At 36.1% G+C, this 12,703-nt stretch overlaps 1 protein-coding gene across 2 annotated transcripts in view; it reads right to left on the bottom strand.

The window, feature by feature from the left end:
* LOC110466137 (DNA polymerase epsilon subunit 2-like) overlaps nt 1-12,703 on the bottom strand; it is a 79,642-nt gene that overhangs the window by 61,425 nt on the left and 5,514 nt on the right. For both annotated transcript variants that reach the window (XM_021522468.1, XM_021522467.1), the window contains exons 7-14: nt 12,215-12,298; nt 11,875-11,931; nt 11,361-11,482; nt 10,066-10,207; nt 9,048-9,168; nt 8,141-8,255; nt 7,111-7,294; nt 6,271-6,447 (exon numbers count right to left, since the gene is read on the bottom strand). In XM_021522468.1, the coding sequence (XP_021378143.1) occupies nt 6,271-6,447; nt 7,111-7,294; nt 8,141-8,255; nt 9,048-9,168; nt 10,066-10,207; nt 11,361-11,482; nt 11,875-11,931; nt 12,215-12,298 (1,002 nt within the window). The remainder of the gene's footprint in view (nt 1-6,270; nt 6,448-7,110; nt 7,295-8,140; nt 8,256-9,047; nt 9,169-10,065; nt 10,208-11,360; nt 11,483-11,874; nt 11,932-12,214; nt 12,299-12,703) is intronic.

The following is a 12,703-nucleotide window of genomic DNA, read 5'->3' as shown; positions in this document are numbered from 1 at the left end:
GTATTTATTTGAAATTTCAATGTTTGAAAATAGAAATAGTAAAAACAAAGATAAAAACAAGAAAACTGTGGGGCCAAACTCGTCTGGACCTTTTCAATGTTACAGCTTACACATCACCAATGTTGCCAAATAAGGAATTATACAAACACAGCATCAAAATGCATGTACAATTTATGGACAACAAAGGATATCCAAAAACTTCACCAGGAAAGTCACGACTTGCAGCCAGGAAAACTCCTTGCTGCTTCATCTTCTCTATATAAAAGGGAGACTACTCCATGTAAAAACAACTCTAAGTGGAACTCTTCTTCATGATTATAACGAATGCAGGGGCACCCTTTACCTTAAATATATGATAAAATACTTACTTATGATCTTTATTGAACTTTGAACTCATGTTGAATCTTGTTTTATGTTAAGGGTCCCTGTATCACTGCCAAAAAATGAAACTTTGCACTAGTACACAAAACTGTAAAAAAAATCTGCCGGCCAGTCTCGGATTCGAACCCTGGCTTTCAATTTATTATACCATCTCTGAAACCGATTGAACTACATGGTCACCAAAAGTATACTAGCCAAAATGTGCTACTGCAGTCATATCCAAATGTAAGTTAAGGGGATGTTAATTACAGTTTATAAGAAAAGTGGCAGTGCAATGAGACAGGGATCCTCAAATGGTTCAGTGAGCTAGTTATGGTGGGAGACAAACATCCACCCATAAAAGTGAGGTAATATTAACTGGAGACAGGAACAGTTTTCCTTTGATGCTCTGTGGATTGATAAATATAGGTCTCTGTAACCTAGTTTCAGTGCAAGACATATCTTTTCTACCATAGAGAGGACCTACACGTATGAATACAAGTACATCTGTACTTTACTTTCTGTAAATGGCCCCAAGTTGGTCAAATCAAATGTAATTTTCTCCATGTTATGTATTTAGCATGTATCTTAAAGAACCAAGCCACTGTAATTATGACCTTCAAACCCCGAAATGAATCCACTTATGTCGGCAATATGTAAATTAAGCGCTACAGCATGTAATTATAAGTATACAACTGAAAATCTACTGCTGGGATATGAAATAACTACAAAGTCGCAGCATGCAACCTTGACCTTTGACCTCAAGCTGAAAAGGTCTCTTGCCTCTAGAGGAGGTCATGTGACTGTGAGGCTTATAGAATATAACTGATAACTACCCAGATAGGAATGTATTTCCTGACGGACGGAAGGATGGACAGACAAACAGACAGATGGATGGTCAGCCTGTTCAAATCAAATAGACCCTTGCTTTCTCTTTTCTCTTCATTAGTGGGATATAATGACCTCAAATTCAACTAAGAAATGATTGGGTAACGTTAACATCAGAAACAGCTGGCACCAATGTTGTTATTCATATTACATCTTTTCTGCTTTCACATGTTTACATTTGTATTGTAGATTACTAAAACCAACTTAAGACAGGATGAGAGATGCTCAAATGAAGAAACTATAAATAAGAGGCCCAGGGGCCTTAATACCAGACAGCTCACCTGGTGTTTTATTTTCAATTTAAAACCTACTGAGTGTCATACCAGTTTATCAAAGGTGTACAAGAAATACAAGCTGCAAGAAGGACTAAATCTTGTTTGGGTGGGAAAGAAACTTTGGGCCGTTTGGTCCAGGTGAGCTATAAATGCAGTGTTGAATATACACATACTTTAGGTCTATGGATTCACAGATCTATAACCTGAACTGGTAAAATGAGGTGTAACTAGAACTGTAAGCCACAGGCTAACTTCTACCTCCCTCTCTCAGTAAAATGTTACAGAAATAAAAGTTATAAAACAATGTAGTTATATCAAGCAGTGTTCTCGTTAAATACAAGAGGCCTAATTATTGCTAACCTGTTATTTCATCTCACAACTGTGACCTTAAATAAGAGTCAAGGTCAATTTTGTTCCAATATGTTAATAAGTCATTAATCTACACACAATGCCTCTTTGATAGAAGATTTTATTACTCATGAATCTTGGCTGATAGATTTTTTTAATAACCTAACCTTCGAAGTTCGTCGAGATACTTCATTCAAATTCCACGCCTCAAAGTACCTTACACCATTAACATACACTATTTATCATGAACCTAGGTTTCTTAGTTATTCAGAAGAAATTATTTTAATGTTATGCATATTTGATCTGTGACCTTAAAAGCAGGTTAGGTGTCATATATTTTAACAAGAGGCTCTTTGGGCCTGCATCGTTCACCCAGTATTAATCTCACACTTGTTACCATTAGAGAAGACAAAAATATAGCTACAGGCAAAATATCAGCGTCTTCACTCAAAGTCATTCAAAAGCACCTGTTAAAAGATTTAAACACACTTGACCCCCACAACCTTGATATCCAACCAAGGACATTAAGTTGAACAAACTTTATAGCCCTTCATAGCAGATCGCAATTTATTGAGAAGATGACTTTTAAAGGTTTTATACACAATTGATCAGATGTAACTTTGAAAGTGTGTCAGTCATTCACTTGAACAAACTTGATAGCTCTTCATGATCATCTGATCATGCTACTGGTCACATATCATCACCCTTTCCATTTTGGTTATTCAGAAGATGTCGTTTCAAGTTTTAACATATTTGACCCCTGAGACCTTGAATATGATTCAAGGTAATTCTTTTGAACAAACTTTTCAAACCTTTCATCCCAACATGCTACTTAGGGTTTTGATATTTTTGACCCTTGTGACCTTGAATATGTGCAAAGGTAATTTATTTGAACAAATTTGGTAGTCCTTTATCCCAGCATACTTCTGGCAAAATATCATCACCCTACACCTTTTGGTTATTAAGAAGAAATCATTCAAGGTTATAGGTTATTTAACCTCCTTTACCTTCAATATAGGTGAAGGTCATTTAATTGAACAAACAAGATAACTCTCTTTCCCAGCATGCTACTGTCCAAATGTCACTACCCAAGGCTTCTAGGTTCTTCAGAAGAAGTTGTTTCTAAAGGTTTTCAAACACTTGATCCCTTGACATGTGACCTTGAACATGGGTGAAGGTCATTTATTTGAACAAACTTGATAGGCCTTCATTCCAGCATGCTGCCAAATATCATCAACTTACGCCTTTTGGTTATTTAGTAATTGTCATTTAAATGTTTTAACATATTTGACCCCATGTGACTTTCAATACGAGTGTATTTACAGCTTTTCGCAGAGGTACAGCAATTCTTAAGCTAATACATGAATTTTTTTTTCTGAATTCACTGAAACATAAAATATATGTCAAATTTTGGAAGTATTATCCATTAACGATTCTTCTTAATGAGATATATAATGGGATCTTAAGAAGCTTAACCGCATTATGTTATGTAGGTCAAACTCAGCATCCGCAACATGCATTCAACAGAGCAACCCTAGCTGCAGCATTGAAGCAATTATATCCATTTTTTTACTCAGATATAAACTAAATGTTTTCTTAATGTGCTTCTGCGGCTTGCAGTTAGTAAAGTATTATCTATAGACTATGTAGCACTTAACAGTTGCCAAGATATGGACTGAATTAATTTCCTAAACGTACAGAGGACGGGATGGATGGGGTTTGTTTCTACATCACCTGCCAACTTCATAGAGTGGAGGGCAATAACTGGTCATATCCACTGGTAGGCCTAGCCTGTCTGCTCCTAAGGAAAGCCTCACCCTTCGTTTAACCGATTCACGCCTAAAGTCGCATTTGAACCTTACCAAATCAAAGACTGGGCAAGTCCAGATTAAATATGTAGGGATGAATGAGTTAAACAACATTGAATTTTCTTCTTCATGGGATATCCCATACCTAATTACCTTTAATTTCATTAAGTCAAACTATAAGCTTACCCATCTTTCAATCAGGTGAGCTTAAAAATTGAAAATATTTTATTTTGGCTTCAACGCATCAATGGTAAACCCCTCATAAACCTCCATGTCAAATATCAACATGTCCAGCACACATATTGAAGCAATGGCAAGCTTTCAAGTAATTTACCCCGAAAACTGTAACCTGTCCCATGTCAATGTCTGGGGATAGATTAAGCTCTAGATCTCTGTCCTTCAAACAGGCAAGCTAAAGATCATTTAGTCAATTAAAGACAAAACTTCAGGAATGGATTACACATACCAACAGGTCTTAGGTCTGTGCAAATCCTGCTAAGGGGAATAACTCTTATACTTATTTGGTGACTAAAAAAAATACTAACAAACTGACCAAAACATATTCAAGGGAAAAAAAGCTCCTGTTTGTCAACCAGGTTATTTCACACGTAAGATGTATCAACTTTTTGTGTATATGTATGAAATTAAAGTCAGCTTTCAAATTCTTCATCGTCTGCATTTCAGAACGCATACAGTAGGAGGAAGAATCTGATGATGGCAAAGGTATAAACCCAAGGGGTAGTTTCAGAATGCATAGGAGGAAGGATCTGATGATGGCAAAGGTATGAATCCAAGGGGGTAATATCAGAATCATTGCCCGAGTTGGCTTTTCCATGTTTCCCAAAGACCAAGTAATGTCAAAGAAATACATTATTTTTGTTATTCAGGTGGATACTTTTTACTTTATTGACACTTGGCATACATAGATTTTAAATGTGTAAGCCAGTTTTTCCCGTCTGTGGATATTATACCCCTGGTCATTACCAGAAACCACATTACAGACTTGTATACCATGCCTACAAAACCAAACCTATATCATGTTATCTAAGCAGGCTTCAATTTTCACGATTTCTCCCAAAATAAGAAAACTGAAATTACACAGATTATAATTTCGTGGTGTTTTAGCACTTGGCACATAAAGTCTCAAATGAATAGGTTTTATGACAGTATACTGAGAAACAACAAGTTAATGTATTTTGCGAAACAAATCATCAACAAAACAATTAGATGTGTGATATAGTCTATTTTCAAACATCATTACTCTTGATGTACATGTATGTGAAACGTCACAACCACATGCCACTATTTCATGGCGACATTAAATTACAGTTATTAAGTTAATTACTGCAGCTCATTTCTACGCTTGTCTTATCATTCTCCGGATCATGTAATTGACCTGCCAAATTGTAAAAATATCATCCCTGCAGAAATATTCTGCTATGCGGCATCTAAACCAAACACTACATGGAAAAGCATTTTTTGTTCAGGACAGACAGATTTCCAGACTACCCCATTCAATACTGATATAAATATAAATAGTGGGACTTAAGTTGAAGATCTGGTTAATACAGGGTCCTGTTTTAAACAGGTTGCAATATATATCACTTTACTATATAAAATTCAAATCTATTATTTTTTGCTTTTATATTTTTTTTTCATCATTTTGAATCTCCACAAATACCTCACTTAATCCATAAATGCCAGACAAATTTACAATGAACAACACAGCTAATATTCATGCATGGGTTGAAAGACGCAATATCATAAATGAAAAGAAATATTAATCATGGTTAGCCAATTTTTTTCTTGAAATCTCAATTTAGAATGAAGTATGTCAGATCAACCTTTATGATGAGGTCACAATCACTGTTCTGGGGAGATATTCTACAATCTATAATGGACATGTGATTCATGTGTGAATCAGAAAACTACTGAAAATTTATTCAAGTATAACTTCATTATCTCTCTTTAAAGGAAATTCCAGAAAACCCTAATGCTTGAAGATAATTTTGGTTCCCCCCCAACCTGGATTCCATATCTGACAGCTACTAGTGTCAAAATAATTCTGATGATTAATTATAAGTTCACCTCCTATTTAATACCAATAGTTACCAAGCGGTGATCTAGAACATCTTTGACAGGTAGCGTAGGCTACCCTGAATCCACGTGTGTTGTGATCGCTATATGTTTGACTAGTCCTGGTTTCTTGTGTGTTTGAATTATCACAATTGAAAGCAGCAAGGCGTTTGAAACACCTAGATTATATTACTGTTACAACACGAGCGAGAAATTAAGTTCCTGTTGGCAGCATACATTTTATTACAGGAATAATATGCATAGACATCGTATGTCAATGTTGAGTAAAATTAAACTTTCAAATTTTCCCATTTTTCAGACAACCTCCCATTTCCACAATACCTGGCAAACCCTCAGCATCTGTACTAGTAGCAAAGGCCCTATACCAACTCATCTGATGTGCTGATGACTGACGGATTGTTTCAACCTCTATGTGTCATGTTTTGCATGCAACAGATCATACAAATCCATGTAAACCTCTTGCTTGACAAGAAACTAAGTTAAAAGTGACTTACCGGGTTCATGACTGTACAATCAACAGAGGTCTTGTGGAAGGGGTCAAATTTGTCAGCACACACCACAAGGTCGGGTAGAGGGTAAAGTCGTAGCCCCGCATCATGTGACCAGTACACAGGACATACGTGCAGGGGCAGGGGACACAGGTGTCCCTGAGCAATCAGGGTCTTAGCAAACTGAAACAGTCACAGATATTATATATTTTACTAAAAAATGTTGCAAAGGGAGGTAACTGAGATGCAATTCACCTTTAAAGATGTCACATGTACAGTATTTTATTCCAGTTTTAAATTCTTTAAGAGAACTTTCTCTATGCAGTGTTTTTCGTACTTAAATTTTCCATCTGCCTGTCCCTACATTAATTGGGAAAATACTATATACTGGGAAAACTTTGCCCTGTCAAATTTGCGCCTACCACCATTAAAATCCATATTTGCCAGCATTAATTTTGCCCTTCAAATATAATTCCTGTACACGTTATGTTGTTTACTAATATTCGTTGTAATGATAAGTTTGTCCTTATTGTGGAGGACAAAACAGACTAAAGTTAAACTGTGGTGAAAATTTCCCTGTATACTGTATTGCATTATTTTTATTGAAATTGGGAAGACATTTTTCATTTTTTTTTTTCATTTTCGGAAAATGAGGCACTTTTTCGCTAGGGGAAGCAACCCTGTATCACTGTGGATAAGGCAAGTACAGAAAATATAACAACAGGCTTTCAGCTGATGCTTGGCATTTAGGGACTTAAAAAGTCAAATATAGGTATGTCTGTATTGAATAGTTCTATTATGTCCCCCTGGGGAGCATCATGATTTGCTGCATCTTTTGAATCTTACATGGGTAGGTACATCTCCGTCCTCTGGAAACTTGACACAGTTACGGCACATCTTGGTGACAATATCCTCACGGAACACAACGATCTGCTGGGTACAGTACTGTATACGACATGGGTTACTGGTGAAGACGGCGGACGGAATCTTTCTCTTCACATCCTCAATGATAGAACTGGGTATGGCAGGTCTGTAAAAAGTAAAATAACAAGGGCATATTCATGTTCTGGTTACTACGAGTTAATCCATTAATAATGTACTACACAGATTTGTGTTTCACTCATATGGGTACAGTTCAAGGGCTGGGATTGTATTTCATCTGGGTAAGATGGACAAAGTGCAGAGATACTCACTAAACTGAGTAAAATGGATGAAGGGATACTAACTTACCTGGGTAAAATGGACAAGTGCTGTGATACTCGCTAAACTGGGTCGAATGATGAAGGGCATATATACTAACTTACCTGGGAAGACACTACAATATGATAGGATATTGACTTATTTGAATGCTAACTCACCTGGGTAAGATATATATAGGAACGGAAACCCAATCATGCTTGGAACATAATGTTAAACTCTAAGGATTAAAAATTCAAGGTCTTACCTGGACCTTGAAGAAAGACTGATCAATATTGATTCCCTGTAGTAACTTTTCCTATTTGTTTTTGATGCCAGGTTTATTTCCCCTATTTTCCTATCTCGGTCTGGTTATCAATCAACATTTCAGCATGTGTATGTTAATAAATAATTAATCCATGAGGTGTACATGTATTCTGCTTGATCAAAAATAGCTGTGATGAAAATGACTTAGAAATCCGTAAGATATTAAAAAGTCATATTTTTGTTTACCTGATTATCTTGGCAATTTTACAGGAATAGCAATAAATTATTAATAGATTCTTATTTTGTAGAAACTATTCTAAAATTGAACTGAATTTTCATTTTCCCCCTCTCAAGACATCAGCAGTAATTTTGAAAGGGTTTTAGATAAAGACTTGTATCATTTTACAGCACTGAGTGAACCTCGTTAACTTACCGTGGTAGAATAGCTGCGGGACCAGGATCCTGGGGCCCTGGTACAAAGATAAACCTGCTGTTCTCTAATATGTTAGGGAACTCGGAGATCAGGTCTGTCAGACTGGAGAATGCCTCTGGTACAAATAAAATGGTTTCATAATGAGTACTTATTGATTACCCTAAAATGTCTTTCAAACACAAGTTCACACTAAATGTAATTATTCAAATAGTGCTTGGAAGGTAACTTTTAAGAAAGACGTGAACACATTTTCCCCTTCCAACCACAGCTGCTTGAGGTGCATCTTGCAAGATCTTCTCCATTGAAGATTACCAACCAACATCCCGTACACAAGAGGAGTTCATCCTGTATGGTACAGGCAATTCAACATCATTGATTATGATGGCTTGCACATGTGCTGAAAATGCTTGATAGCAACATCACTATGAATGCCCCTTAATGTCACCTCAAAGGAAACACAACAGAAGGCAGTCAAGGACCAATTAGTGAAGGACCATCACAGCCAACCACAAGGAGTTGGACAGACCTGGGGCAAAGCACCAAGGCTGCCCAAAGACTGACTGTCAAACCTGGTGAAGATTTTTTTTTAAATTTGTTTGACTTGTTCAAGTGGAATATGAATAGGTATATACAAAGGGCAATAACTTTTGCAAAAATTGTTGAATCAAAATTCTTTTAAGGGGAGACACAACTTCATATCATGATTATAATGTATACCAAGTTTCAAAGATATCGGTCGAAAAATGTAGGAGGAGATTGCCGGACAAACAAAAGTTTTTGCCGGGTGGAAGGACAACCCCATACCATAATACTTCTGTCAAATTTGATGGGCGTATAACAAGTTCCAAATTTACCTTTCTGTGTTTATTTTCACATTTGTTCTCACTGTAACATGAAGAACATTTACCTTTTAACACTTTAGCATGCTGAGCTCCTTGTGGCGCAGACAGAAAATTACCACACATGACAAAACAGACTGGTGGAAATTCAGAATACCCAGTAAAAAGTACTCTCAGCATCTCAAGGACCTACAACAAAACGTAAAATTTAGCAAAACTTGGAAAGTTAAAGTTTTTGAGATTATTGAGATTCTAGTGATACAATTAGTTTTGAGGCCATGAAATACAAGGTCCTGGAATTCACACTGATACATAATACATCATGTAATATTACTCATCAATAAAGCCCCCATGCAATATACCCATAAGCACAACGAACTTGTGAAATCAGACATGCCAGATGACTACAAACTATAAACTTGAAAAGATGTCTTGTCCATTTGGTTTCATTTGGATCATAATATTGATTAAAGAATGGGATATCACTTCACCTGAAACAATAATAGTTGTTGATGTTCCCAAACAGTGCTCAGAAAAAAATTCTTGTTTTTTTCTTCTTCTGTTCTTAAGATATTGTCACTGAAGTTGCGAAGATACATTGCGATATTTTGAATACGGTACAATACACAATAGTTTTTGGGAGGTTACGATACACCTACGATATTTTCCAGATTTTGTTGTTTCTGAATTTAATCAACTCATGTCCGTTCAAACATGGCGAGTGACAGCTCCGGCTCGGTATGCATGTCGAAAGACGTGAATTGTGTGAATCTTTAAAGTCACTATAACCATTCTGGACCGAGTCTATTTCCATTTGTAATTTTGCCATTAAAAATTTGCAGCACAACTTTTCTCTTTGCTTCTAGATTTACTATATGTATCGAGATAAGTATCGTATCATGACCACAGTATCGTGATACGTATTGTATCGTGATACGTATTGTATCATGACCACAGTATCGCGATACTTATCTTATCGTCATGTTCATGTATCATTGCAGCCCTAACCGTCGCATAATGGCTAAGGACAGAAAGAAAGAAAAAAACGTATTTTGATGGCTTTAGTACGGCTGAGTCATTTCTTACCTTGACCTGGTCCAGCCACACATCGGACAAGAATACAAACATGGCGTCGGGATTCTCCTCCTCAATGTGTTTTAGTCTTACAGACCCTTTAACACTTGTGTTGGATAACCCTCCGAAAAAATTGACATTTCCAAAGTAACTTCTGTAAATACAGAAATAATATTATTACTTCATTGCTCATTACAGTAAACTATAATTCACATAATCGAAAGGTTTGGTCTCAAATTATTCAATCTTGTTTAATGACTCAAAGATAATTTTTTCACATTCAATTGTAACGGAGAATTTTAAATGTAGAATTTTGCTTTGCTACTTGACTAACCAGCTTTGCGCATCCACAAATTAAGAAGTTGCATGTAGACAAATATTATCTAAGCTTAAAGAGGCTTGAAAAATAAAATATATCATGAAAATAAACAAGATGCCCAGAGGGCCTATATCGCTCACCTGGATAATAAAAGCAAACATGGGAAATTATTCTTATTACAAAAATTCCTCCAATGGTACAGAAGATGAAGGATTTTAAAGAATTAAATCTCAAATTCTCGTAACTCGAGATGCATCCAGAGGGGCCACACCCTCTGTTTATTCAAAATAAGTCCCCTTTGCCCCAGGACGCTCCAGGCCAGATTTGGATGAAATCCCTCCAAAGGTACCGAGAAAGAAGGATTTTGAAGACCAAAACCTCAAATTCCCATTTTGGGCCCCACCCCACTGCATCCAGAGGGGCAACACCCTCCTTTTATACAAAATTTGACAAAGGATACTCCAGGCCAATTTGGATAAAATCCCTTCAATAGTACAGAAGGGGCCACACCCACCGTCTATAATACAAGATCGAGTCCTCTTGGCTTAAGAATACTCCAGACCAAATAAGGATAAAATCCCTTTATACCTATGGTAGAAAAAGGATTTTAAAGGTTTTACCTCTATTTCACTATTGGGCCCCACCTCTCTGCCCCCAGGGGGTTCAAACCCTACATTAACACAAAATTAAGTGCCTTTGGACCAAGGATGCTCCAAACTTAATTATGATAAAATCCCTTTATCCCTCAGTAGAAGAATGATTTTAAAGGTTTTACCTCTATTTCACCTATTGGGTGCCTTTGGCCTAAGGATACTGCAGACCAAATTTAGTCAAAATCCAATGTGCCATTCAGGACTGTTAGCGTTTTAAAGGAAAAGTTGACGGACGGATGACTGATGACGGAATACGGACGCTGCGGTATGGCATAAGCTCACCAATAAACTAAGAATTTTATTATGCACTAGTGTCCGAAAATTTCCAAACAAACCTCGTTGTTTTAGCAGGTTCTGGAGGAGGGAAGCCAAATGCATTTATGTGAAATACAGAGTCTTCATACCAGCCCTCGGCTAGGACAAAGCAGTTCTCTGTGAACAAACCACTGTGGAAGTTCTGATCCACGTAGTAAGGAAAAACAACCAAGTGCACAGCCATCATCAAAATCAGTATAATTGGCATATAAACCATGTCCTTCCTTAGACTAAGATTGGTCAATATCCTTCCTGTTATAATTACTATGTACATATGCTGTCTAGAGTGATCACTGTATAATGGAAACCTTAACTTTCGCCCAGTCAAATATTCAAATATCTACTGCTGAAAGTGTCCAGTGCACGCGACTGACATCAACACAGGGAAATATTCAAATTCAAAGGTTTTCCATGCTACTTTGATTTTAACAGATTTTTAGGCGAATTAAATTTTTTCTGAAACATGTAATTTTAAGCTGCCCTTCTGTTTAACCTTAAATTTACACAAAAATCTGGTGTGATAATAAAGGATACAGCTTTAGAAAGGTTCAAAGCGACGGCTCCCGACGGATCCTCCAGGTACCATTTACCCTGCAGGATGAGACATACAAAATATTGAAACACAAATTAGATTTAGCAATTTAGGACAGGGGTTTATAAGGTAACTATCATAGAAACTGCTTCATTTATCAAACAATATGTTAAAATGAATATCATATTCAAGATTCTTTTTTTCCTTTCATTTTTTTGCTTTGGATCCCTTTAAAATTAGGTCTGGTAATCAATAAAAAATATACTTGTATTTCAATTTAGAATTAATTTTTAGAAGTAACATTTTTATTTAATTTTAGATATTATTTGCTTGTTTTCTCACCTCTTTCAGCTGTGTTAACATTCCCAGCACAATTATCTCCCCTAGTTTGGTATTGCTGCCAAGTAAGAACTCAATCGGCTTCAGCTGGAAAACAAATACAAATCTTGAACACTACAGTAGTGAAAGTGAAATTGTTTATCATTGATTGTATTAGGACTGAAACAATATGCTGCATAGAAAACGTTCGCAAATATTATGTTAACAACAAGTTATATCTATTTGAATTATTCTCGGACATGAAGAATTTATTCTAAATAAAACATTCCAGTAAATATTTCTCCTTGCTTTACATGAAATCATGATAGAAAATGTTGATTTTCCATTAACTTTTAGAACACAGAAAATAATGAAATGAATCTTTTTTTTCTTTCAACTTTGACATTTTTCAGAGCATTTTTCAAATTATTGGAAGAATAAATTGTGAAAACTACTATAAGCAATTACCTATAGATTTGGATTGCAAAATTTTTTGTTGTTGTTTTTTTATAT

The sequence above is a fragment of the Mizuhopecten yessoensis genome, unplaced genomic scaffold, assembly GCF_002113885.1.
Source record: "Mizuhopecten yessoensis strain PY_sf001 unplaced genomic scaffold, ASM211388v2 scaffold11119, whole genome shotgun sequence".
Classification (NCBI taxonomy): Eukaryota; Metazoa; Mollusca; class Bivalvia; order Pectinida; family Pectinidae; genus Mizuhopecten; species Mizuhopecten yessoensis.
Note: the sequence above shows the minus strand (reverse complement) of the source record. Positions and strands in the feature narration are given on the sequence as shown.